This window comes from Cucurbita pepo, chromosome LG02 (genome assembly GCF_002806865.2).
Source record: "Cucurbita pepo subsp. pepo cultivar mu-cu-16 chromosome LG02, ASM280686v2, whole genome shotgun sequence".
In the NCBI taxonomy this organism is placed as follows: Eukaryota; Viridiplantae; Streptophyta; class Magnoliopsida; order Cucurbitales; family Cucurbitaceae; genus Cucurbita; species Cucurbita pepo.
In genome coordinates this window covers 1,858,894-1,884,981 of record NC_036639.1, presented here as the reverse complement: position 1 = coordinate 1,884,981, position 26,088 = coordinate 1,858,894, and the positions used below count along the sequence as shown (strand labels likewise).

Sequence of the window (26,088 nt, the reverse complement as noted above, 5' to 3'; positions counted from 1 at the left end):
GTGTATGTCGATCACACCCAACTTGTCCTTCAAAAAGTCAAATTGTTGTCTTCCCAAAGCTTTAGTAAAAACATCTGCCAATTGCATTTTGGTCGATACATAATACGGTTTGATGATTCCAGCTTGTAACTTTTCTCGAACTATATGACAATCTATTTCAATGTGTTTCGTACGTTCATGAAAAACTGGATTGGCTGCTATATGTAATGCTGCTTGATTATCACAATATAATAATGCTGGTTCGGACAGTGAAACATTCAAGTCTTGAAGAATGTATCTTAACCAAGTTAACTCTAAACAAGTATTTGCCATAGCTCGATACTCGGCTTCTGCTGATGATCTGGACACATTAGTCTGCTTTTTAGACTTCCAAGAAATAATTGAATTTCCGAGGAAAATGCAGAACCCAGAAATAGATCGTCTGGAAGTTCGACAACCACCCCAGTCAGAATCGCAATATGCCTGTAATCTTAAATTGTTTTCAGATGGCAGTAGAAGTCCTTGACCAGGAGTGCCTTTGATGTACCTCAGAACTCGAAGAGCTGCCTCCCAATGTGGTTTTCTTGGTTCATGCATAAATTGGCTAAGCATACGAACTGAATAAGCTATGTCAGGCCTAGTGACGGTCAAATATATTAATCTGCCAATCAACCGTCTGTATTTACTTGGATCATTCAACTTCTCTCCTTCAGTTAAAGAAAGTTTCAGATTTTGCTCCATAGGAAATTTGTCTGGACGTGCTCCTGTAAGACCTGTGTCTTGAAGTATGTCTAGAGCATACTTCCTTTGAGACATAAAAATTCCTTTTCTAGATCGAGAAAATTCAATGCCTAGAAAATATTTCAAATTTCCTAAATCTTTGATAAGAAATTTCTGGAGTAAACTAGTCTTGAGATATTGAATTTCTTCGAGATCATTGCCTGTCAACAGAATATCATCAACATAGATTAGAACTGCAGTGAAAGAAGTACCTTTACTCTTAGTAAACAAAGAGTAATCTGCTTTGGACTGAGTGTAGCCTGCATTTTGTATAGTTGTAGAAAATATGGAGAACCAATTGCGAGAAGCCTGTTTTAATCCATAAAGAGATTTATGGAGCCGACATACTGTATTCTCCCCCTGTCGGCGAAGACCTGGTGGTAAAGACATATAAACTTCCTCGTCTAGATTACCATGGAGAAAGGCATTTTGAACATCCAACTGATGGGTGAACCATTTTCGAGCAGCAGCAACAGTGAGTAAGCAACGAAGTGTAGTAAGTTTCGCTGTAGGGGAAAATGTTTCTGTGTAATCAATACCTTCAACCTGAGTGTATCCCTTTGCTACTAGTCGAGCTTTATAACGTTCAACAGAACCATCAGAGTTGTATTTAATTTTGTACACCCAACGACAACCAATAGCTTTATGACCAAGTGGTAGAGGAACGAGAGACCATGTATGATTACGTTCCAAAGCTGCAATTTCATCATTCATAGCCTGCTGCCATAACGGGTCGCCAACTGCCTCGTCATAGGTTTTAGGTTCTGTCTGGGATGTAATAAGAGCTAGAAAAGCACGTTGAGTAGGAGAAAAACGAGAGAATGAAAGGTAATGATGAAGGGGATACCTGGTGCCAGTGCCGGGACTTGAGCTAGAGGTTAAATGATTGGCTCCAGAAGACATCTCATAATCCTTATGCCAAGCTGGAGGCTGTTTAGTACGAGTAGAACGTCGAAGTGGAGCTGATGTATCAGGTGGGATAGGATTGGAATTAGTGGGCGAATCTGGAGAAGGTGGAGGAGACGACGGAGTAGGAGGTGAAGGAATAGAAGGTGGAGGATGGATGTTTGAGTAGGATGGATCATGAAGTGGTACAACAGGAGTCGAAGGAGCTAATGTCGAAGTTTGTGAAGCTGATGAAAAAGGAAAATCATCTTCACAAAATTTGACATCACGGCTGATAAAGAATTTGTGAGATTGCATGTCATACAACTTGTAACCTTTATGACCACAAGGATATCCTACGAAAACACAAGGAGTTGCCCTAGGTTCAAATTTTTGCTTAGGATGTACTATAGTTGCATAACATTTACAACCAAAAACTTTAAGATGATGAAATGTAGGTGGTCGTTTGTAGAGTGCTTCAAAGGGTGTCTTGTTAGATAATAATGGTGATGGCGTTCTATTTATAAGATAAACAGCCGTTAAAATGCACTCTCCCCAAAAATTAAGTGGAACCTGTGACTGAAAAAGAAGAGACCTAGCTACATTTAGGATATGGCGATGCTTGCGTTCTACGACTCCATTTTGTTGTGGAGTATAGACACAAGTGCGCTGAAATTCAATACCACAAGAAGTAAAGAATGGTTGCAAAGATAGGAACTCAGTCCCATTGTCTGATCGAACTATCTTGATAGTAGTATGAAATTGAGTTTGAACGAATTTAACAAAGTTCATTAACAAATGATGTACTTCTGACTTATGTTGCATTAAAAAAACCCAAGTACATCGAGTAAAATCATCAACAATAGTGAGAAAAAAACGCAAACCAGAATGGGTAGGAATTTTATGTGGTCCCCAAACATCACAATGTATCAGATCAAAAGCAGAATGGGTTGTTATTGAACTTCTTGGGAAAGACAACCTAGTTTGTTTTGCTAACGGGCAGATACTACAATTATGAGAATAACTCGCATTATTAAGATGCAATTGATCAGCTAGAAATTTAAAACGAGAAAAGGAAGGATGACCTAGGCGTAAATGCCACAAATCAGATGACTGAGATACTTGATGAGCTGAAGATTTGATTGGAGATGAAGAAATATGATAGAGACCTCCAAATTGTTTACCCGAGCCAATCATCTTCCCCGTAGCCAAGTCCTGCATAACACAAGAATCAGGATAGAAGGTGACATAACATTTCAAGTTATTGGTAAGTTTGCTGATCGACATTAGGTTTAAATTGAATGAAGGCACACATAAAACGTTGTTTAATTGAAGGTTAGGGCTAAGGGAAATATTGCCAGTATGTGACACACGTGCTGTCTCTCCATTAGGCAAATTTATTGTAGACATGATGGCAGCCTTTGGTTCAGTCATAACAGAAGATTTTGATACTATATGATCCGTAGCTCCACTATCGAGAATCCATGAATTAGAACTCGCAGAGTTAATAGATAATGTAGATATGGGAAGCAAACCTGCAACATTGACGTGATTGTCGGAATTACCAGAAGGGTGATGATTGATTGCAGATAAGGCTTGTGCTATCTGTCGTAATTGCTCAGAAGAAAAATTTGGAATGGAATTAGGTGACTGTTCTTCTGTATTCAACTGTGAAACATCGGCCATATTTGCAGATGATCGATATCCACGGTTATTGTGTTGATTGTCTTGTCTTGTCCTTCCAGAATTATTTTTCTGTCGACACCGATCTTCTGTATGGCCCCTTCTATCACAAAAGTTACAGTGAAACTTAAGAATTCGACACTCATTGATTGTATGACCACTTTTATTGCAGTGTTCACACTTTTTGTCCTTGGCGAATTTTGAATATATTGTTTTCTTTTGCACTGCTGATGCAATCGAGATTTTCTCAGTAGGTTCGGAAGTTACCTGACGCTGCATCTCTTCTTGTACAAGTAATGAATAGGCTTGCCTCACATTAGGTAATGGAGACATCATCAATATGTTAGATCTCACCGTTTTATAAGACTGATTGAGCCCCATGAGCAATTGCATCAACTTGTCTTCTTCGCGTTGATCAATATGTATTTGACGTTGATTACAGGTAAATGGTGTGCGGTACGCTTCCAGTTCATCCCAGAGTGCTTTGAGCTTGGTGAAATATGTTGACAGTGCCATGGTTCCTTGTGACATCGTTGCTATCGAGTTTTGTATTTGAAAAATTGCTGGAGCATTCTTTTGTGAGAATTGATCGTGAAGATCAACCCACACTTGATGAGCTGTCTTGGCGTGAATAATGCCTTTAGCGATATCTGCTTCAACGGAATGAGTTAACCAAGATATTATCATACTGTTGCACTGATTCCAGAGTTCGAATTCGGTTGAATTTGCATCTTGGGACGGTTCCTCAATTGTGCCATCAATGAAGCCAATTTTCTTCTTGGCAATAAGAGCATGCATAACTGATTTACTCCAGGATTGGTAATTTGCTCCATTTAATTTGATTGGAACAAGTGAATATCCTGGCTGATCAGAGTGATGAATATAGTACGGATGTGTTAAATCAACATCCGAAATTTTGAAGCTGGATTTGGCTGATTCCGCCATAAAGGAAATTTTGATATTTAAGAACACCAAGATCGGTGCTCTGATTTCATGTTAAGAATGAGAAATAGAAATAGAATTGGGATCGAAAGTATGATCTTCATTCATGTTTAACACGTTTAAATAGGATACAAACTATCAACTAATACCTAAAAATAGAAAAAATATATATCTAACTAAATCTGGTAAATAAATAAAATATACGGTTAATCAAATCTATACTAACAACTCCCTAAATATGTGAGATATATTCTAACTAATTATCACCGCAAAATATCCTCTTAATATTTCCTGGATTATTCTTTTTTTATTATTTCTTTTTCTTTTTTTCTTTTTTTTCTCCAGAAATATATATAAATATATATCGTGAAAATTAATAAAATAAAATAAAAAATTAACTGTGTAAATCAATTTAAAAATTATTCATACTTCAATTTTTACATATTTATAAATTTATTTAAAAATTGCTTATGAAAATAAATATAAAAAATAAATTGATACAATTATAAATTCATAAACTAATAATAATTTAAGATTTTTGTTAATGTAATTTTAAAGTTTATGAATATAAATATTTATTTTACTTTTTACTTTTTACTTTTACCCATGTAATGTTGAAATTATGATAAGAACAAATTTACTGATGGAGATAAATATTAAAAACACGGAATTAGGTGATCAGTTATTAACACGAATCTTCTCTATTTGAGGGTTATTATTGAGATTTCTCGCAAAATAAAAAAAAAAAAAAAAAAAGAAAAAAAAATCTAAAAGTTTCCGTAAATAAATCAAAATTAAATTAACATTTAATTAATAAAAAATATTTTAATAATTTAATAAAAAATAAATTGAAGTGCTATTTATTTATTTATATGAAATGATAATAGATCAACTATCATCGTCAAGCTTCAAAGTTTAAAAACGTGTTAATTAGAAAGAGGTTTTCACACCCTTGTAAAAAATGTTTAGTTCCCTTCTTTAATCGATACGGGACCTCTTAATTTACTTCCTTGGAGCCAACGTCCTTGCTGGCACACCTCCTAGCGTCTGGCTCTGATACCATTTGTAACCGTTCATGTACATCGCTAGTAGATGTTGTCTAGTTTAACTGGTTGCATATTGTTATCAGCCTCATAATTTTTATACGCGTATGCTAAAGAGAGATTTTTATGCCCTTTTAACTATATCACTGGTTTAATACCCTAAAGTTTTTGTGAATTATAAAAAAAATAAAATGAAAATGATGCGGTTTATGGGACCCACATGTCACATCAGTTTGAAAATAATATTTTCGAGATTCTATTTAAAAATAAATAATTAATTAATTAAGATTTCTTAAATCTTTTTATTCTTATATTCCTATCTATACAAAAATTGCATATTATAAATCGAGAGAAAATGTGTTTAGTCATTGTTTGTGTATATATACATATAGATATGCTCTCCTATATGTTCTTACTGTCACTTTTATATAATAATCATTCTAAATTCAATTTCGACTAGATTAAGAATTTATTTGAATTTGAACCGGATTAATAATTTATTTGAATTTAGTTTAGTTCAAATAAATGAAAATTTTTATAAATTAAATTGATTAATGAATTTTCAAAAGACTAAATTGGATTTTAGTCGAATAAACTCAAAATATTTGTTTTTAGAAAAAATTATTTATTTTGTTTTTATATAATTTTTAAGAAGATAACCTTTTAAAATATATATTAAAATTGAAGTGGTTATTAAATGTTTGAAAATAAATAATAGATATTTTACTACTAACATTTTACTTTTATTAAAAAAAAAAATGAATAAATGACTCAAATAACGAGAATCAACTCAACCCAAAATATTATAACTAGGTTGAGTTGAGTTTATTATTTAATAAAAAGTGTTTGAGTCGGACTTGCAATCCAAGGGAGGGTAAATATTGAAACTCCTTACGCATAACACGATGTTCATTCAACTCTGAGAAAAAAAGAATTTCCAATCGAAAGAGAATAACAAGGCTGAAATTCTAAATTGTACGAGTCTACGATCTAATAGAGTTCACTCATTCGGTAGCGAGAGGAAGATGAAGAATGATAGCTAAATAGCTTTCTTAAATGCGGGGTTATCAGTGATTGAACTAATAAAGAAACCCTATACAAACAACCGACAACATAAATATAGATCACGAAGTTGGATGTTCAAATTAATATGGATCCATCGTTCATTTTGAATATTCAACTGAAAAACAACGATATAAAATAACAAGTCCCTAATATTATTGCACAAATGATACAATAGAAGCATTGAACAAATAACATAACTTCCACCGCTGAGAATTCATGACACAAGTTCCTATATCAAAAACTCAAAGAAATGAAAAGAAATTTGAATGTTCGGAATATGAATGCCATCGACTCGATCAAACAACCTAAACTTCAGTTATTTCAAAACAAATCAAATGATCATTCAAATTGTCACGACTCTCTAGAACAGTTGTTTTAAACACTTGAAAAATCATTCCAGACAAACGTTTGATCGAATGAAACAAAAACACTTCACCGAATCATAAACTCATATTCTCTACTGTCACTTCCTCTAAGCTAAAGGGGTAAGTGGGTTTGTACATTATGAGAAAGAAAGATGTCAAAATGCAATAATCCTAACTGCTCTTTCATTCTTCACTGATAAGTGAAAACTGGGCCAAAGAGGATCCTAAATGTACTAAGAAAGACCTATTTTTTTTCGCATTTGTGGGAATTTCAGTTCACCAAATAGAATGCTTCATACCGAGGCCATTACAGGTCAAAATAAGGCCTTTGTATCGCTTGAGATAATCCTGCAGACAAAGAACTATATTGGAACACAAAGAACTGCACGGAAGCATCATAATAAAGTTCCACAAAGAGGAATGATGGAAAGAAACTTCGTACCACTATGTTATCATCGTTTACATAAAGCATTCCCTTCTCGTCGTATTCCTGCCTCCTACAAGGATCGCTTAAAACTGCGGAACGAAATCACACAAGAATCTTAAATTTCAATAACCAATATCTATTTCATGCCCAGTTAACACAATACTCAAACTCAACAAAATGAATAAATGGTACTAATTCAAGCCAGGGAAGTTCAACAACACGTGGGTACATTCGTGGGATATTCGAACCTCTAACCTTCTGGTAAACTACGGGTGAATGTTTGTAAGCAAGAGAGAATTTTGAAAATTTGTTACAAAACAACCTAAGAAGGATTATGATGGGATGGATGCTCTTACTCGAATCGTTCTTTGTCGGGATGTTAGATCCATGGTTACATTAATAGGTACCGAACTTTTTATCCTTGTGCGTGTCAACATTTTCGAACATAATATATTGCTAAACGAGATAAAAAAATACGAATGGGGATTGAAAATCTCCAGAACCAAATTTAGTAATACAATGCACTTAAAAAGTTCTTATGTGGTTCCGTGCTCATCTTGGGATAGCTAACTACAAGGACATAGACCGAGATAATCAAAATTTTACATTTAACTACTTAATTTAAGACAAATCAATTGCTATCCTTCTTCTTTGATTTGCCTTGGTAAACAACTTACCAACATATTCATAAACAAAGTTGAACTCAAACCATAAAACTCGCCTAAAAGAAGCAACCCAAAAGTGCTGATGTTCAGCTAGAATGAACATCACACAGAGAAATATTCCCAACATCTAGAAAATGGCAAAGAAAAAAAAAAGAAAACAGAAGAGGAACCAAAAACAAAAGAACGGTGCCCCAATAAGATTCTTTTAAAAACAATTCTTTAGTTTTTGCTCCTTCAATACTTGAAATGGAAAATTGTAACGGCCCAGATCCACCGCTAGCCGATATTGTTCTCTTTGGACTTTCCCTTTCGGGCTTGCCCTCAAGGCTTTAAAACGCGTCTGTTACGGGAAAGTTTCCACTCCCTTGTCCAACCAATGTGGGACACACAATCCACCCCCCTTCAGGGCCCAATGTCCTCGCACTCGTTCCTTTCTCCAATTTGATGTGGAACCCCCACCAAATCCACCCCCCATTTGGGGCCAGCGTCCTTACTGGCACACCGCCTCGTGTCTACCCCCTTCGGGAATAGCGAGAAGGCTAGCACATCGTCCGGTGTCTAGCTCTGATACCATTTGTACCGACCCAGATTCACCACTAGCAGATATTGTCCTCTTTGGGCTTTCCCTTTCGGGCTACCCCTCAAGGTTTTAAAACACATCTACTAGGGGAAGGTTTCCACACCAAATGATGGTTTGTTCTCCTCCCCAACACATAAAAAAGGTTAGATATAAAACTAAGCCATTGCCTCACAGAAAGATTTTTTAACTGTGCCACTAGAGAAAAAAAAAAAAAACTCCTAGAAGTTGCAGAAACATATACGGAAGGCAGAAGAATTTTCTCCCCAGAAGCTACTGGTTGTTTTGAAATTCTAAATAAATAAATAAAGATAATTAACAATCTTCTCTGACTTTGATTAACTATATGAATAACAAAAAGAAAAAAAAAAAAGTTATGGCACGCAACTGACCTTCATATGCCTCGTTTATTTCCTGAAATCTGGAAGTGGCACCGTCGTGGTCTTTCTTCTTGTCAGGATGCCATTTCTGCACACAATCCAACCGATAAACAAACGAAAATCAAAAGAAAAGAGATAAAAATTTACCGATAAACAATTACAGAGAGAGAGCGAACCAGAGCCAGGCGTATGTAATTGGAACGAATTTCATCGTCCGTAGCATCGTAATCGACCTCCAAAATTTTGTAATAATCCTAGAAACAGGCGGAGATAAGAAATTGCGGCCAATACGCTTCGGTAGATGGCAGGAAAGTTGAAGAACGTTAATTAAAATACCTTCGGCTTAACAATGGCGGAGAAGAAATCGAAATTGATGTGGGAATGTTGATGATCGGAGTCGGTATCATTGTGATTGTCTTCCCACGCACCCGACATCGTTCTGGAGTGTTTGGCATCCGGGAAAATGGAGAGAAATTGAGAGAAAATGGCGGTTTCTTGATATGATTGTTAATTGTTGTTATTCGTTGCGTACTGGGTTTGGGGAAGCCAGTGGTCCCGCTCTGTCTCTGCGCGTGGGATCTCTTTTAGTTTTCTTGGGCCTGTTACTGGGCCTGGGCTTCTATCTTTTTTTTATTTATTATTATATAACATCTTAAATGTCTGCCACGTGGCAAGATCAGAGAACGAGTTTCCTTCTAAAAAAACTCTCATAGTACTACGATTGGAATGAAACTTAGGCCGGCGAGTATAGTAAACACCACAGAGGATCGCCTCTCTCAGTAAGCTATCATGCCCAAGACATCGTGTATCCCTTCCCTCCCTATAACACTTCGGTCCACGTTCTGTTTTATTGTCGAAACCATAACAAGCAACCCGAATTGAAAACATCGGTTGAAAGGGAATGAATGGCAAGTAAGAAGCTGAATCTTCAAAATTATCTCCCACTGAGAACCTTGTAGTCCCGTTAGTACTATTCCAGTACCTGATTCTACTATTGAAGTAAGCGGAATACCCTTGCCCTTTCCAACCCCTGTTCTGGTTCGTTTAAGATTGATCATGTCAAACTTGAATGATTCTATGTTCTCCTCACACTTGTTAAGATTGATCATGCCAAACTTGAATGATTCTACGTTCTCCTCACACTTTTGTTTAAGATTGATCATGTTAAACTTGAATGATTCTACGTTACATAGAATTGCAAAGAAATTTAGTCATTGGCTAAAGAAAAGCACAAATGCGTACATTTCTCAAAATAAAAATTTTAATGTTCATCACGCATTTAAAGCGGCTGTAATCATATTTCATGACCATAATTAGCCACTTTGTATACTTTATGACTATAATTAGCTATTATGTAAATAAGTCTGGACAACATTTTATTCGCGTCTTTCTTGAATTTTTATATTACACGATTCATTTCTATTTTTTTATAATAATAAATTTAAATAAATATTAATTTTAAATTTTATGTTAAATAAATATCTCAATTTTAAAATTCACCTTACACAAAATTAGAAATATAATAATAAAATAAAGTAAAAATATGAACCGTTATTGTAGTTATTATTAATTGGAGGGAAACAATTCTATCCATGTAATATTAATTTCACAATAACAAAGAAACAAAAAAAATAATAAAAATAAAAATTCCAGCTAATTATAAGCTATTAATTACTTCAAATAAATAAATAAGCTATGAAATAATCGAGTAGGGCCACCGCCACCGCACACCAAAAAGACAATATTATTTATTAAATTAATTTAATGAAAAAATGTCAGAAAATGATCAATTTTATTCTATGATTCCGCTTGTTTCCCGCGAGGCGTTCAAAAATTTTCAAACCAAAGTTGTTTTCATAATGTTCGATGATTCTCAATCATCCAATGGGGCGCCGACACGTTGCATAGAGTAATCCTCCACGTGGCACGACGAGAGCATGTCTTGACGATCTCGATCTTGTCTGCCCATAATTTCCCCTAGCCGTTGGTCTCCCATCAATTCTATTTATCTAGTTTATGCGTTTTTATAATAAGCTTTTGGCATTAAATATTTGAATTTTCAATTTTGTATAAAACTTTATGTAGTTGAGTCGCCTCGCCTCTTCTTATTGTTTCGTCCGCCTGCTTCTTTTTTTTAAACGTGCCGGGTTGTTCGGTTTTCATTTTTGGGTCTGTAAAAGGGAGCCATTAAGAGCAAATTGTCCCAATCCGCTCATGCGATAAAAAATAGTCGTGCAACGAGATATTTCATATCCTCTCTTTCAGCAAGGCATGTCTGCCTTAGTGGTGTAAGAATTCACACGCAAAACTTAAAATATATTATAATTTATTTCTAAAGCAATAGATCCCTATATGATTTTAAAGCTCGATTTTATTTTTTAATTTTTTAATAAAAAATAATTCACCCGATCAGTATGACTGTGGTTGACTCTAAAAAGTAAAGGCTCCAGTTTTGCTTAAGCCAAGTCATAGCATCTAAGACATTGTATGAGCATCGATTCAATCGACCCTATCTTAATAGCCAAACCCATGGTTCAACCTTTTAAATTTGGCTATGAATCCGAGTTTGTCTAAGTTTGAGTTGAGTTGAGGGCGGGGACTTATTTGACCCGTTAAATATTAATTATTTTTTAAAAGATTTTATTGATTAAACATTATTATAATCCATTGATTTTCTACTATTTATTTTTGTATTTATTTTATTACTTTTTTACACGATATAATTACTGAAATTATAAAAAGTAGTATTTTAATTTTTTTTTTGGGGATATTTTAATTAAATTTTAGCTGTCCCAAATTGACATATTGGAAGAAATTTTGAAATTTTTACTCGTATTTTAAATTCGAATATTAAATAAAGCAAAAACTGGAAATTCGGCACCGGCTCAAGCTGTGACGAAAAAGGACAGAAAGTAGGGGCCAAGTGGGACCCGCACTCACATGTGAACCGGTTGCCAGTCGTCTTCTATCGGCTAGTGAAGGAAAGCGTTGCGTCCCCACTTCAACGTTCACTGATATTTTCCCATTATTAAAAAAAAAAAAAAAAAAAAAAAAAAAAAAAAAAAAAAAAAAAAAAAAAAAANGCGCACACTTGAAGTACGTGTCCTTTAATTTCGGCCTAATTAATGAATTATTCCAAATAAAACACCATGAAAACGTCGTCGTTTCCTTTAATGCAAATACTTTATTTAATAATTGTGAAAAATATGGAATCTAAAATAAATAAATAAATAAATAGATAAATAAATAAATAAATAAAAGCTGGCCAAAAAGTAGCACCATAAGCCGTAGTCCCTTGCTTTCCAGTGGGTTTCAGAGCTAAAAAGCTTGCTGTATAAGCAAACTTTTGTCTCCATTTTTTCTTCAAATCTCGTACTCGTTTTCCCTCTCTATTGATCTTCTCTCTCTCTTTCTGTTCATCTCAATCTGCGTGATTTACCGAGCGGCATTGCCTTTTTTGTCGAGGTTCTTCGTGCAGTGAGCTCTGAGCGTTCGATTCTAATGTGAGTTCCTGGTAATTTCTGAACTCTGGATTTGAGATTTGATTTCGCGGTTGTGAGATTAGGAGGTTGAAAGGGAGGTAGAATGTTTACCGACGGACTTGATAAAAGTGCCCTTCGATGGGTTCGCGAGGTTTCATTCTACTTCAATCCCTATTATTTTGCTTTTAAATTGATTTTGTTGTCAAATTGTTCTTGTTCATCTTTCTTCACACTGTTGAGCTTTGGTGTGGGAATTTCTGCTATCAGTTGATTATTTTGTTTTTTTGACAGAAGGAAGTACCGTTTGGTTCTTCGAATATGAGGTCTCGAGCCGATCCAATCACTGGCATCAGAGCGGGTACCGGAGCAAGGGGGTTTGGATTGCCACCGCCGTCGAAATTCAGAAGTGGACATTTGCCGGGGAGTGCGATTCCAGTATCGAGAACCATATCAGGCGATGTGGACAATAGTGCATCAGCTTCAGAGAATGATATGAGTACTGATTCTGAGGAGGATGTTTATGGAACTAGATATTCTATGGACTCATCACCGCAACGGAACGGAGTACCAAATCGTTCTGGTTATAGATATGGAAATCATCTGCCGGGGAGGTTAAATAATGGGAGTGATTACTTTTTCTCTGATGTTAGTTCGTCGAGGGAAACTTTGGTGGGGGGCCATAGGCCAATGGCTGAAAGGATGAGGGCTACAAATGGGAGATTCCCAACTGGGCAGAATGTTTATACAGAAGACGATTCTTCTGATTCTGCTGCGAGTTCTGAATTTTCTACTACACAAGTGGGGGGAAGTATTAATGGAGCTATACCCAGGAATAGAGCTTCAATGGCTTCAGATGGATACTCATCAAGCCAGCCTTCTCGTATGAATGCAGGCAATGCGCCTAGAAAGGTCTACATTTCTTTGAAACTTTTATGTTCCTCATTTTTCATCTGTGTAATGCTGATTTAGTCTATTCTGCAAGATCAGCAAAATGGAAGGTTTTCGGACGACGATGATCAAGATGACGTTCCCAGTGCGCCTCCTTTTTGTGCTTCATCGCATGAAATTAAACAATGCCCTGAAAAATGCCAAGACGTGAAGCTTAACGGCGCAGATGATCGTAAAACTCCGTCTGGGGTTGAATTGCAGAATGGGAAGAAGAGCAGTGACCAGTTTGTGAGGTTGGTTTCTGAACCAGTGACCGGTTTGAACTGCAGCACGAAAAATTTCCCATTAGAACAGTCTAAATAAATGACAGCCAAGTCTTTGTATTCATTAACATTTCATTGTTACGATTTATTGTTCGTTCTAAAAGTTGGGATCGGAAATGTTATCATCTCCTTGCTCTATTTGCAGACCTGTGAATTCGGAAGCTGCTGGGAGTTCAGGATTAGCTCGCCTCCCCACATATAATGCCAGGTTTTGCCATCTAAACTGTTTAGGGTTTGTTGTTGATGACAAGCTATCTTAATTTAGTTTGCTTATGGGGTTTATAATTCCAATATCAGTGCTTTAGGGCCGTGGTATGCTGTCATAGCATATGATGCCTGTGTGCGTTTATGTCTTCATGCTTGGGCAATGGAGAATATGGAAGCCCCGACGTTTTTGGAAAACGAATGTGCAGTACTACGAGATGCATTTGGGTAGGTCCATTCTCATTTCATTTGACTTCTTACAATTTTTCTTATGCAAAGAGTCAAAATCTTGAGTTGAAAACTTGCTCTTCATTGCTTTTACCAACTTATGTCTCGATCGATATGCTGCAGTTTACGCCAAGTACTCTTACAGTCGGAGGATGAATTGTTGGTGAAGCGTACTTCTGAACTCGCCAATGAGGGAGCTCCCACTAAACCAAAGAAAACAATAGGAAAAATAAAGGTGCAAGGTAAAGTGCATGGTATTCATAAAAAACCTCATTGTTCAGGTGGCAATGAATGTGACCTAAAGAATGTTTATTGTGCAGTGAGGAAAGTGAAGATGGGGCTGGATCCACCAACAGGCTGTAATATTTTATCTTTAAAATCACCTGTAGTGAACCTAGAAACCATCAAGTACCAATTTTCTAGCTTTCAATCAGCAGTAGTTTCTGGATGGCATGCTTTGAATAAAATTCGCGTTGCACCACGGATACCTGTAAACAGTTCTCTATCTAGACAAAGCATGGCATATGTGCATGCAAGCACCCAGTACATCAAGCAGGTATCCAAAGTTCTTAAAGCTGGTGTAACGACCCTGCGCAGCAGTTCAACTTCTTACGAGGTGGTACAAGGTAATGCTTACTTACAATTCTGATTTTTTACATGTTATGCCCTTGGTAATGTTTGACACGAACTGAATCCCGTCTTTTGCTGTCATCAGAAACATACCCATGTTTGCTAAGACTGAAAAGTTTAGCTGAGGAAGATGCCGTCAAAATGCAAGCTGGATCAGGAGAAACTCATGTCTTGTATGTTATTTGCTCATGTACCATTTTTTAGTTAGGAATCCTTGTTCACGAAATCGCTGACAAGTGACAACTTTACAGCTTTCCAGATGGTCTTGGTGATGATCTAATAATTGAAGTTCAGGATTCCAATGCAAAGCATATTGGTCGAGCAGTCTTGCAAATAGCTGCCATTACTGACAACCCAGTAAAATCTTTTTTGACCCTGAAAATGCGTTATGTTTAAGAGTAATTCAACTATATTTGAAGATTTATACAAAAATTAAATGCAGGCAGAAAAATTACGTTGGTGGTCTATTTATCGAGAGCCTGAACATGAGCTCGTGGGAAAAATTCAACTATATGTAAATTACTCAGCAAGTACTGATGATAGTCAACCGAAGGTATATTACTATAGATTTCCTTTCTCAAGTTTAGATCGCCTTCCCTTAGCCACGTAACTTTCCCGTTGCCAATTAGATCTCTTATTAAGCATTCCACTCTTTTTCCTCATTTGATAATGTACTGATCTTGTCTTTGAAATTGAATAAACTGATTTTCTTTCGAGGATCCCCCTTCGCCAAATTTAGGCAAAATGGATCTTACCCGATTGTTTCGGTTGAATTTTCTGATTCCTGAGCTTCTTCATGATTTTAAGAAGCACTTTTCTTCAAGCTGATCTCAATTAGATCTCTCTGGCCTATTTGTACTTGTTGTGAATTTATTAACAAGGAAAAATGTTTTAGACAACCTTTGGTTTTCCAAGGTGCTTCTAAATTATTTGAAGTTTGAACATGTTGTAAATATATTTTTTATTTGTGGTCCCTAGTGCGGTTTGGTGGCAGAAACAGTAGCATACGACCTAGTTCTTGAGGTTGCCATGAAGGTTCAGCATTTTCAACAGAGAAACCTTTTGTTGCATGGTTCCTGGAAATGGCTTTTGACAGAGTTTGCATCATACTATGGCATTTCAGAAGTATATACCAGATTAAGGTAAGAGGGCTATGTTAAGATAATTACTTATTCGACATAAATGGCCGGCACTGTGAATAAAGTTACACTATTATGTGGTGATGAATATTGATGGTACCTGGCATGTCAATAGATATCTTTCATATATCATGGATGTTGCCACGCCAACAGCTGACTGCCTCACCTTGGTACACGACTTGCTCATGCCTGTTGTTATGAAGGGCCATGACAAAAGCACGTTGAGTCATCAAGAGGTAGTAATTCGAGCTTCCTTGTTCAAACCAGTAGATGCTTATTTTATCTCTACTATTTTATACTTCAGTATTGTATATAATGAACATTTTGCAAATCTTGTTGGTTGTCTCTCAGAACCGAATTTTAGGAGAAACCAGGGTTCAAATTGAGCAGACACTTGCTCTTGTTTTTGAGAATTATAAATCACTTGATGAAGCAGCTCTCTCAGGTCTTATGGAGGTGTACAGACCTGCAACTGGAGTTGCAGCGCCTGCTATCGAACCTGCAGTTAAATTGTACACACTTCTTCATGATATTCTTTCTCCAGAGGCGCAAACTTCTTTGTGCCATTATTTCCAGGTTTTGAGAAACTTCATATCTGTAGGAAGTAGGATTGCATTGTCAAGTTGAATGTTCAATTTTTGCCCTAAGGGTTAGCGTCTTTTCAGGTTGCTGTGAAAAAGAGATCAAGGAGGCACTTGAGTGAGACAGATGAATATATGGGTAACAATAACGAAGGCAGTTTGGTCGATAATGTCACTATGTCCACTGCTTACCAAAAGATGAAATCAGTGTGTCTTAACATTAGGGAGGAGATATTATCTGACATTGAGATCCATAATCAGCATATACTTCCCAGGTACCGCCTGCATGTTAAACATAAGCCAAATTAAAGGGGAATTGACTATATTTGCATCTCTAGAGAAAAGCTACGAGATCCCAAATTGGTTGGAGAGGGGATCGAAGCATTCTTTAAAAGGGTGTGGAAACCTCTCCCTAGTAGATGCGTTTTAAAACCTTGAAGGGAAGGCTAGAAAGGAAAACCCAAAGAAGAAAATATATTCTAGCCTTGGGCCATTACAAATGGTATCATAGCTAGGTATTGAGCAGTGTGACAGCACGGACGCTGGGCCTCCAAGGGGGGTGGATTGTGAGATCCCACATTATTTGGAGAGGGGAACGAAGCATTCCTTAAAAGGGTGTGGAAACTTCTCCCTAGTAGACATGTTTTAAAACCTTGAGGGGAAGCCCAAAAGGTAAAGTCCAAAGAGGACAATATCTGCTAGCGGTGGATTTGGGCGGTTAGAAAAACTTCCCTTTTCTGTTCAGACAGATTCTGTTCAGCAAAAGTTCATGGACAATGTGTTCAAATAACTCTTTTTAGTATTTGTCAAGGTTTGAGAAGCTTGCTGACATAAGTTTCTATTTACAGTTTTGTAGACCTACCAAATCTCTCTGCTTCCATATACAGCACAGAGCTTTGCACTAGATTGCGTTCTTTCCTTATTGCTTGCCCACCGACAGGCCCCTCACCTGCAGTAGCAGAACTTGTTATTGCTACAGCTGATTTTCAGAGGGATCTTGCCAGATGGAGTATTAGGTAACTTTTTGTTTATGCATAAACTAATTTTGTTATGTTTAGGAGAACTTCTTGATGTCCTTGTGAATTTCTAATGCATTTTTTTATTCTTTCAGTCCTGTGAAAGGGGGTGTTGATGCAAAAGAATTATTCCATTTGTACATTCTGGTGTGGATCCAGGATAAGCGTCTATTGTTGCTTGAAACCTGCAGATTGGATAAGGTCAGTCAAATTAATTACATTTCTATATTTTGAATATTACGAACTTCTTGCGAGCATGAAACATGAAGGAACACGGTTTCTATTAACATTAGAAAGAAGATTACAATTTTATCAATCAGAAAAGGACAATATGTAGTTTTTAAAGATGAACAAGGGGAATATCAGTAGAACATTTTTGTTTTCCTTGCCCACAAGCTTACCGTTACTTAAAGATTCACTTTAGAGGAAAATATAACCTAAGCATCAACTGTTGTGCTTATGAGACTATGATCACTGTATTTGAGGAAAACATGCTCAGTTTATTTTACTTCTCAAGTCATGGTTGTGGTTAATGCAGGTTAAGTGGTCGGGAGTTAGGACTCAACATTCTACAACACCTTTTGTCGATGAAATGTATGACCGATTAAAGGAAACATTGAGTGACTTTGAGATTTTCATTTGTCGATGGCCCGAGTACACCTTTGTTTTGGAACAAGTAAGTTCATAATCCTGTGGTAACTCTTCTTGCTGTAAACACCGTCTCTTATCTCAACATCTCGGTGTATACCATCTCAAAAGGCATTGTTTAATTGTTTGTGTCGAGATGCAAACACTTCTTATGTTGACATGCTTGCACCACTATTGTTTAAAAAATTTCAACACTAAATTTTATTTGGTTTTCATAGCAATAGTTGATTTTTAAACCAAAAACCATGGATAACAATTTGCCTGTAATTTAAGGTCATCTTTATCAGAACTTCTATGGGATCTCTGAAGGTCTCTGATTTCTTCTCTAGTCTCGTCATCAGAAGTCTCTCTAACTTGCTTCTTTCTTTTTGGACTTCTATAATAGGCTATTGCAGATGTTGAAAAAGCATTAGTGGAGGCATTGGATAAGCAATATGCTGATGTCTTGGCTCCTCTTAAGGAGAATTTAGCACCCAAAAAGTTTGGACTTAAGTATGTTCAGAAACTTGCCAAACGAACCCCAAGCTCTTATACTGTTCCTGATGAGGTAAGTTGACTCTTAAAATTCGAAGTTTTCTTTCATATGTGTGTGTTCCTTAATATTGAAATTCAATGGTGATTTCAGCTGGGGATTCTATTAAATTCCATGAAGAGGATGCTCGACGTTTTACGCCCAAAGATAGAAGCCCAATTCAAGCAGTGGGGTTCCTGCATTCCTGAAGGTGGAAATGTAATTCCTGGAGAACGTCTTAGTGAAGTGACAGTCATGCTTAGAGCCAAGTTCAGAAACTATTTGCAAGCAATTGTGGAAAAGTTTGTTGAGAATGTAGGTATCATTTTGCTTAATCGAGTCTTTTGTTTAAAATTTGTCGTTCTCGAGCGTTTCGGTATGGGATTTTAGACTAGAAGTAGGATATTTCTTTAAGTTTCAGTGAGATCATCTTGTTTTATCTGCCTTGTTATTTACTGCAGACGAAGTTACAAAATGCTACAAAGCTAAAAAAGATTCTACAAGACTCCAAGGAAGCTGTGATTGAATCAGAAATACGAAGTAGGATGCAACCATTGAAAGATCAGTTGGCAAACACAATAAATCAGATTCATACTGTCTTTGAGAGTCGTGTCTTTATCGCTATCTGTCGGGGTTATTGGGATCGAATGGGACGGGTAAGATAAACCTGGATTTTTCTATACATGTTTGCTTCAAAATTGCTCCAAAATTGGGAATTCATTCTTTGATCCTTTACATTTTTGGATTTTTATTTGGCACAGGATGTTCTAAGCTTCATGGAGAACAGGAAAGAGAACAGGTCATGGTATAGAGGCTCACGAATTGCAGTTTCGGTAAGCAATTACTTGAATTACTTGAGAGTTCAAATGTAAATAATAAAGGGATCTTAGCAAGTCATGATGGTCACCTATGAGTTTTCTTGTTCCTTTGTCATTCTCATCACTTGTTCATTTGCAGGTACTCGACGACACATTTGCCTCACAAATGCAACAATTGCTCGGGAATTCGCTACAAGAGAAAGACCTCGAGCCACCAACTTCCATCACAGAAGTGCGATCGATGCTCTGCAAGGATTAAGGGCAGGGAAACCGTATCGCACCATAGAAATATATTGGAGATATATTTTCAAGAAGCAAGAAGAGCCAAGGGCGGCTAACCTATAATCTTGTTAGCATGAAGGTTTTAGAAGTCAATTTTGATAAAAGAAAAGAATTAGAATCCTGATTCCATTTTGTAAAGGGAGTTAGCAACTCAGCTGCTCCAAAATTTTCTTTTGGTGTCTCTTATATGATGTACTAACTATAGAGATGCAGATGTATATGTACAACAATTACATAAATATAATCCTTCCAATTCTTAGAGACACTGCCTTCGAACATACTCAACAACTGCATTCATAAAAATAATTAGAAAATGGGCCTGGTATGAAAATCGTTTATCATATAATTTAGGATAAATATTTGTTTTAATCCTAGTTTTTTTGTTTCTTTTCAATTTAATCTCTACCAACATTTTTTTATTCATACATGTTTAATTTACGTTCATGATATTTAAGCTAGTACAAATTTATAAGAGGAATTAGAGGAATTAGAACCTTTAAAGATGAATCGTTCTAATTTCTTCTCTTAAATAGCACCTCTACATATCTATCAAATTACTAAATATCATGTTTGATACCATTTGTAACGGCTTAAGCCGTTAGCAGATGTTGTTCATTTTAACATGTTATGTATAGTCGTCAGCTTCACAGTTTTAAAATGCGTCTATTAGAGAGAAGTTTTCACACCTTTATAAAAAAATGTTTCGTTCCCCATGCGTCTATTAGAGAGAAGTTTTCACACCTTTATAAAAAAATATTTCGTTCCCCTTTTCAACTGTTGTGGGACCTCACAATCCACTCCCTATTATACACGAAATACTATTTTTCGTTCCGATATGTTGAGAATTGTTCCCTTTAGTTTACCTTCAAATGTTCAAATAATTTTCGTTCCTATATGTTGAGAACTGTTCCCTTTAGTTTACCTTCAAATGTTCAAATATAGTTGTAAAACTATCAATAGATCAGTTTACCTTCAAATGTTCAAATATAGTTCTAAAACTATCAATAAATCAGCTTACCTTCAAACTTCAAATGTTCAAATATAGTTCTAAAACTATCAATAAATCACAAAGGTTCAAATATAGTTATAAACTATCAATAAATCAGATATCCAAAATATGGAACCGAACATATTTTAACTCATTTATATTTAAATAATTCTTAGAAATTGAATTAAACTAAAATTAACGATAGAGGCCAGATTAAAACATAAAAAAAAAAGAGACTAAATATTCACTTAGCCTTAATCATACAATTAACTTGCTAGTGTAAGAACTATCATTAGTTCAAAACAGAGCACCAACAACTTTATTAGGCATGTTGAATATGGGGAAATTAAATATTAGCAAGAATAATATGGAGAGCTGACCAGTTATATGAAGCCTCCTGTGTAGGGCACACCAGTTGGAGGCAGCCATGCATCCCCAACCAGGAAGTTTGAAACTGTAAAATTAGAAGCATCAGTAGCATTAGAAATGACATGGTAACCAGGCCAGGTGACTCTGTTCTTTGTATTTGATCCAGCTCCTGTATTATTATACTCTGCATAATACAATGTGCTCAAGTATTCCCCTGACCATGGATCCCAACCAGCAGGATTTATGAACCCATCAATGAATGTCTGCATATAAACTGTTCTTGAATATTGCTTCCATGGCCTTCCCAAATATGTCTTGTTCATGTAACTCTTGCTTGCAGCTAAATCGCTCGTGGCTCGGATCGTGCAGTTGTGGATCGAAGTACCGGTGTTTTGGTTCGGATCTGATCGACCTTGAGCAGTGATCATGTTGGTCTGTCCAGAACGCGGTAGACGGGGATATATGTTACAGTTTTGGAACACAACAGCTGCATTTCCAAATATGAAGTCCACTGTGCCATAAATGTCACATTCTCTGAAGAATTGTCTTAGGGAGTGAGTGTATAAGGTGTCTTGGTAACCCTCAAAGCTGCAGCTGTAGAAGATGGACATATCGGCCCCGCTTCTCATTGCAACTGCTTGGCCTTTGATTGCTCCAGCTGTGTTTTGGAAGGTTATGTTAACTGCCATGAATCCTTCTGCTGCCACAGCTGCATCATTCATGTAAAACCAAAAGACATCTCAAAATTTGGTTTAGTTTAGATGATTACACATTTGAAGTTTGAACTTCCAGCCATCTAATAAATGTTTGAACTTGAATCATGTTAATAGACCATTTACTTTTGATTAGAAGTAATAGCCGCTAACAAATATTATCTTTTTAGGCTTTTCCAGGCTTCCTTTCAAAGTTTTAAAATAGCACAGATATGGTCTTCTTTGGACTTTTCCTTTTGAACTTCCGTTCAAGGTTTTAAAAGATATCTACTAGGGAGAGGTTTCAACACCACTTATAAGGAATGGTTCGTTCTCCTCTTCAACCAACGTGGGATCTCACAATCTACTCCTTTGGGGCCTAGCGTCCTCACTGACACACCGCCTTGTGTCTAACTCTGAAACCATTTGTAAAACTCAAACCTACTGCTAGTAGACATTGTCCTCTTTGAACTTTTCTTTATGGGCTTCCCCTCAAAATTTTAAAACGCGTCTATTAGGTGAGGTTTCCGCATCCTTACAAGGAATGCTTCGTTATCCTCTCCAACGAATATAGGATCTCACGTATTCTCACAATTGAACCTTAAATCATTTCGTATAAGACAATCAATGTTAATCAAAAGCATGCTTTTGTTTCTAATCACATAGTATTTCAAAATGCTTACCAAAAGTTGCACTGTTGAAGGTAGTCCAACCGTCAGCGACGCTTTGGTTGCCCGTAATGATGGTCTGGTTTATACCATCTCCAATCATGAGCAAGTACTTCTTCTTTGAAGGGATCGACACATACTCTTGGTAAACACCAGCTGCGATGTAAATCAAGAAGTAGCCATTGACAGCAAGAGAGTTGTTTGGAGCTGCATTTACAGCTTCTGTGATGGTGAGGAAGTTTCCTGTACCATCTTGACTCACAACTACAATACCATTAACCAAAATTCCATCATCTGAAGAAGATGAAAGCCTTCTTCGATTCGCCACCGAATTATAAACAACACGGTCATGTTTCGACATTCTCAATGGCAACGGACCTTTCCTAAACCGGAGGTGTTTGGTCACAGGATGATCACGTGTTCTGTTTCTATTCCTAGGCACCCAGCCTTTTGTAAAAAGATCTAGAGAAAGACTGTATGATTTGGTACAATCAATGAGTGGTGCTAAGAGATCTTTCTCCAAACTAGAACCTGAGGCTACGGTATTTAGGCCATCAAGACAAGTATCAATATTGGTTAAGATAGCACTTAGAAGACTCTGGATATAATCAGCTTTTGAGTAGGTTAGCTTTTTATCAGTGCCATTGACAGCCCGAAAAGAGTTCGACAAGAAATTAATGTTTAGTTGGGCAAGATATTGGCAATCTTTAAGACCACCAGTGACAGATTTTGGTAGAGTGGAACTGTTTTGAAGATGCTTCTCAATCAAATTCAAGAATGCAGATGCTTTAGACAAAGACCGACGCATCGAAAACCTACCTGATTCATAGACATTGCCTGAGGATTTTTGAAGCACAGAGATGCAGTAAGAAGGATTTGAGGTGAATTTGCAAATGGCTTTTGCAGGGAATAAATCATTGAGAGACCCATCTGCAGCAAAAGAAGAACTGAAAAGAGTTAAAAGTACAAAAAATGAAGCTATTAAAGCCATTGGCTTTGAACAAAAACTCAATTGTGAAAACAGAAGAGAGCTAAGTCCATATATATAGTGGCCAGATGAATAATGGTGAAATCTGCAACTTGTCAAATTGTAAGTAAAAGTCAACAAAATAACTTCAAGTACAAAAAAGAAACAGTAAGCCTAGCCACTTTCTAGATTAATTGTCGCACAAACATATTCAAAACACACCCACTTTGGGTAGATTGAGTAATCCATGCTTCCTTAAATGCTGTGCTAAGAGACAAGACTTAGTCTTTTTCTTGAACATTATAATACCGAAACCAATGGTGGAATTTCCATGTGAGTTTGACCTCGAGAAGGGCTCAAGAGATACCTGGATGGAACCCTCCCTGCATGAATTGCACGTTTCCAACCTCTACTGCTGTTCATCAAACATGCTGCAGCCACATAGGAAGTGAGCTTAGTTCAACCTTATAATTGATATATACTGCTAATACAGAGACTGAAGTTAAAAAATATTGGATATTTCAGTAACGTCAAAGTATATTTAAATCCTAACTTGTTCCGCTTTTGCCTCCAAGTTGTTTAAATTTTTTGTCATAATTTAGATCTTTGTATAAAAAATGTTTTGAATAGTTAATAAGTTAAGGTAGGATCGTGCGCACACAGATTAATATCATGTAAAATATAACGAGGCAAATAAGGAGGGAATATTCAAGAAGGAAATGACCCTTAAACAAAGATGCACTTGACACATTTTATATATGTATGTGTTATTATATTAACCTAAGGAGAAGACTTTAACATAGGCCATGTTTGAAGCTACCTGCATTGTAAGTTACTAGTTCTTGGGCCAAGTTAAAAAATAAAAATAAAAAATAAAAAATAAAAAAAACGTTTGACTTATTGTTATTTATCTAAAAAATATCTTTATTAGTTCAAAAGTTTCAATTCTAGCCTCAAAATATCTTAAAAAAACGCTATTGTATCAAATGACAAAGACATTATTCACAAAAAGATGGCTTTTCCGGGATGAAATATTTGTTGCTATCTATTACAATAATAACGAATAACTAAATAAAATAGATTGACCTTCTCTTCGTCTTAGGTCGACCATCTTCTCCATTGAAAAATCTCCTACATGGATAATACACAAATGTTTCAAAAATACCCTTTATTATTATTATTTATTTTTTTTTTGACATAACTTAGAGCTTACTTACCATTTATGTCAATTTTACTTTTTTTTTCTTTTTGTTGCTTCTTTTTTCCCTCTCTTTGACTTCTATTTTTCAAGCCTAATTCTTAAGAGAATAAAAATATTGTTCTAATTTAATTTTAAAATCTATTTTATTTCGTTAAATCAAATAATTTTCTTGTAAATCACTTAGAATAAAAATACATTGTATTTTTGTTTTGCTTCAATTTTTGAGACATTTGTAAAAAATAAACCTAGAATTGAAACTTAAAGAATAAAATTATTTTTTAAACAAATAGTAAAGATAAAGGGTATTTTTCATAATTTAGCCTAAAAAGGTACCCAAGAAACCCAAATTATATTTAAAAATAAACCATTTAATCAAATTTAATTAATTACTTTTTCAATTTTATCATTTAAAAAATATATATATATATATATATATATATTTGGAGAGAAAAAGAAAAGCAATTAGGCATTGAGTACCTTAGACACACCTTGATCGCTGTGTAATAACGAACCAGTCAGCGACCCGATCGGTTGGATGAATTTTGATCCATGCAAATGAGAGAGACAGCAAAATTAGGCATGAACCCTCAACTTCCTGCGCCAAACCCAAACTGTTTTTCCGACAAGAACGTTAAACCTCACACTAATTCTTCTGTAATCTCTCTATTTCTTCCATTTATGCCACACTGCTCGACAGATCCAGCCGAAACGAACAAGGGGAAAAGGGATTGTACCGAGAAGAACTTCTCTGGTCGGTGGTGTTGTGTGGTTTCTTCAGCCGATGCGTCGTCATTAGGACGCATAAACTGGAAATATTTGGAACGAATCACACACCCATCGATCTGGGGACTATCAAAGAAAAACCATGGAGGTTCTTCGGATGAGGCAGTTGATGTTGTTGTGGTCAACAATTCAAATCTCCCGGGTTGCTCTCGTGGGTGGTAATCACACCGCTGCCAGATTTTGCACTCGCTAAAATTCCCTTTTCCCCTGCTTTAGCTTCCCCTTTCCCTCTCTGCCTGTTTGCTCGTATCTTTCTGCAATTTTCTTTAATTCTGTTTTTGCTCCAAATTAACCGCGCAACGAGGCGATTTAGAGAAAAAAAATCTCCATATAGTTTCCAAGTTTTCATTTCAAGCAACCAATTCATGGCGTTCGGCTTGGTACATGCTTTGAAGTCCCAGGAGTTCGACCATGTTCCTCGTATGTATTTGGTAATCAAGCACCCTGCAGCATCTGGAGAATCTAGGGTTATTAGATTTCTTGCTCGAGCTGTGCTCTTGGCTTTGTTCATTGTTTCATTGCCTTATTTAGGATCAATTCTCAGAGGAGGATCCTCGATCGCGTCCCAATCGCTAAAGGATGCTGAATTTGGCTCTGAGAATGATATCGGCACTGTCACTTTGCAACTAAACGGCAACACAAATAGCTACAGAATCGTTTACCTCGAACAATCTGATTCTACAAACGTCGATGTGGAGAAGACCGAATTAGGCAAAAATGAGATCAAGTACCCCGCTCAACGACGACTCTTGGCATACGAATCTGACGCTAAAAGAGCCGCAGCCCTTAAAGAACTCGAAGACGTCCTTCTCGAACCGCCGCGATCAGCATCGCGAAAATCTAAGCGATACTTGCAACGAACACGATACCTTCCAGATT

The 26,088-nt window shown here is 36.3% G+C and overlaps 4 protein-coding genes across 9 annotated transcripts; 1 reads left to right on the top strand and 3 right to left on the bottom strand.

Annotated features, from left to right (window-relative positions):
• Positions 1–2,818: 2,818 nt before the first annotated feature.
• On the bottom strand, positions 2,819–4,066 carry LOC111788256. The gene is made up of 2 exons (XM_023668559.1): positions 3,180–4,066; positions 2,819–2,859 (listed from the first exon to the last, which is right to left on the bottom strand). Exons 1-2 carry the CDS (start codon positions 4,012–4,014, stop codon positions 2,825–2,827), a joined length of 870 nt encoding a protein of 289 aa, XP_023524327.1. The 5' UTR covers positions 4,015–4,066; the 3' UTR covers positions 2,819–2,824.
• Positions 4,067–6,560: 2,494 nt separating this feature from the next.
• Positions 6,561–9,312, bottom strand: LOC111788326 (chaperone protein DnaJ-like). Its single transcript, XM_023668655.1, has 5 exons — positions 9,128–9,312; positions 8,968–9,045; positions 8,804–8,879; positions 7,185–7,258; positions 6,561–7,090 (listed from the first exon to the last, which is right to left on the bottom strand). The coding sequence occupies exons 1-5, from the start codon at positions 9,224–9,226 to the stop codon at positions 7,019–7,021; spliced, it is 399 nt and encodes a 132-aa protein (XP_023524423.1). The 5' UTR covers positions 9,227–9,312; the 3' UTR covers positions 6,561–7,018.
• A 2,755-nt stretch (positions 9,313–12,067) lies between these two features.
• On the top strand, positions 12,068–19,804 carry LOC111788085. 3 transcript variants are annotated; one of them, XM_023668260.1, is made up of 22 exons: positions 12,068–12,294; positions 12,565–13,182; positions 13,261–13,454; positions 13,630–13,692; positions 13,782–13,916; positions 14,040–14,158; positions 14,237–14,542; positions 14,632–14,719; positions 14,798–14,903; positions 14,989–15,099; positions 15,525–15,688; positions 15,801–15,921; positions 16,037–16,261; positions 16,351–16,541; positions 17,115–17,282; positions 17,378–17,483; positions 17,821–17,958; positions 18,316–18,477; positions 18,556–18,756; positions 18,903–19,097; positions 19,203–19,274; positions 19,399–19,804. In XM_023668260.1, the coding sequence occupies exons 2-22, from the start codon at positions 12,592–12,594 to the stop codon at positions 19,516–19,518; spliced, it is 3,576 nt and encodes a 1,191-aa protein (XP_023524028.1). In that variant the 5' UTR covers positions 12,068–12,294; positions 12,565–12,591; the 3' UTR covers positions 19,519–19,804. The 3 variants fall into 3 exon arrangements, with proteins under 3 accessions (XP_023524028.1, XP_023524027.1, XP_023524025.1); XM_023668259.1 differs by having other exon boundaries at positions 12,068–12,305; XM_023668257.1 differs by having other exon boundaries at positions 12,068–12,424.
• Positions 19,805–20,752: 948 nt separating this feature from the next.
• LOC111788149 (probable pectinesterase/pectinesterase inhibitor 20) lies at positions 20,753–25,002 on the bottom strand. Of its 4 annotated transcripts, XM_023668379.1 has the most exons (6): positions 24,904–24,991; positions 24,312–24,356; positions 23,593–23,656; positions 23,078–23,188; positions 22,274–22,522; positions 20,753–21,607 (listed from the first exon to the last, which is right to left on the bottom strand). In XM_023668379.1, the coding sequence occupies exons 3-6, from the start codon at positions 23,612–23,614 to the stop codon at positions 20,913–20,915; spliced, it is 1,077 nt and encodes a 358-aa protein (XP_023524147.1). In that variant the 5' UTR covers positions 23,615–23,656; positions 24,312–24,356; positions 24,904–24,991; the 3' UTR covers positions 20,753–20,912. The 4 variants fall into 4 exon arrangements, with proteins under 4 accessions (XP_023524147.1, XP_023524145.1, XP_023524144.1 ...); XM_023668377.1 differs by having other exon boundaries at positions 22,274–23,188; positions 24,915–25,002; XM_023668376.1 differs by having other exon boundaries at positions 22,274–23,188.
• Positions 25,003–26,088: the final 1,086 nt, after the last annotated feature.

What these genes read in the sequence shown, in the direction of transcription:
- LOC111788085 (XM_023668257.1), top strand. Translation starts at nt 12,377, where the DNA reads ATGTTTACCGACGGACTTGATAAAAGTGCCCTTCGATGGGTTCGCGAG. An exon ending in CTCCCCACATATAATGCCAG is followed by an intron (nt 13,693 to 13,781) that starts GTTTTGCCATCT and finishes TTCCAATATCAG; the next exon opens with TGCTTTAGGGCCGTGGTATG. An exon ending in TTCTTACGAGGTGGTACAAG is followed by an intron (nt 14,543 to 14,631) that starts GTAATGCTTACT and finishes TGCTGTCATCAG; the next exon opens with AAACATACCCATGTTTGCTA.
- LOC111788326 (XM_023668655.1), bottom strand. Translation starts at nt 9,226, where the DNA reads ATGTCGGGTGCGTGGGAAGACAATCACAATGATACCGACTCCGATCAT. An exon ending in CCGCCATTGTTAAGCCGAAG is followed by an intron (nt 9,046 to 9,127) that starts GTATTTTAATTA and finishes GCCTGTTTCTAG; the next exon opens with GATTATTACAAAATTTTGGA. An exon ending in ATTACATACGCCTGGCTCTG is followed by an intron (nt 8,880 to 8,967) that starts GTTCGCTCTCTC and finishes GATTGTGTGCAG; the next exon opens with AAATGGCATCCTGACAAGAA.
- LOC111788256 (XM_023668559.1), bottom strand. Translation starts at nt 4,014, where the DNA reads ATGATAATATCTTGGTTAACTCATTCCGTTGAAGCAGATATCGCTAAA. An exon ending in CAATCACGTCAATGTTGCAG is followed by an intron (nt 2,860 to 3,179) that starts GTTTGCTTCCCA and finishes TGTGTTATGCAG; the next exon opens with GACTTGGCTACGGGGAAGAT.
- LOC111788149 (XM_023668377.1), bottom strand. Translation starts at nt 23,614, where the DNA reads ATGCAGGGAGGGTTCCATCCAG. An exon ending in GCAGGGAGGGTTCCATCCAG is followed by an intron (nt 23,189 to 23,592) that starts GTATCTCTTGAG and finishes CTTTTGCTGCAG; the next exon opens with ATGGGTCTCTCAATGATTTA. An exon ending in CTTCAACAGTGCAACTTTTG is followed by an intron (nt 21,608 to 22,273) that starts GTAAGCATTTTG and finishes TGAATGATGCAG; the next exon opens with CTGTGGCAGCAGAAGGATTC.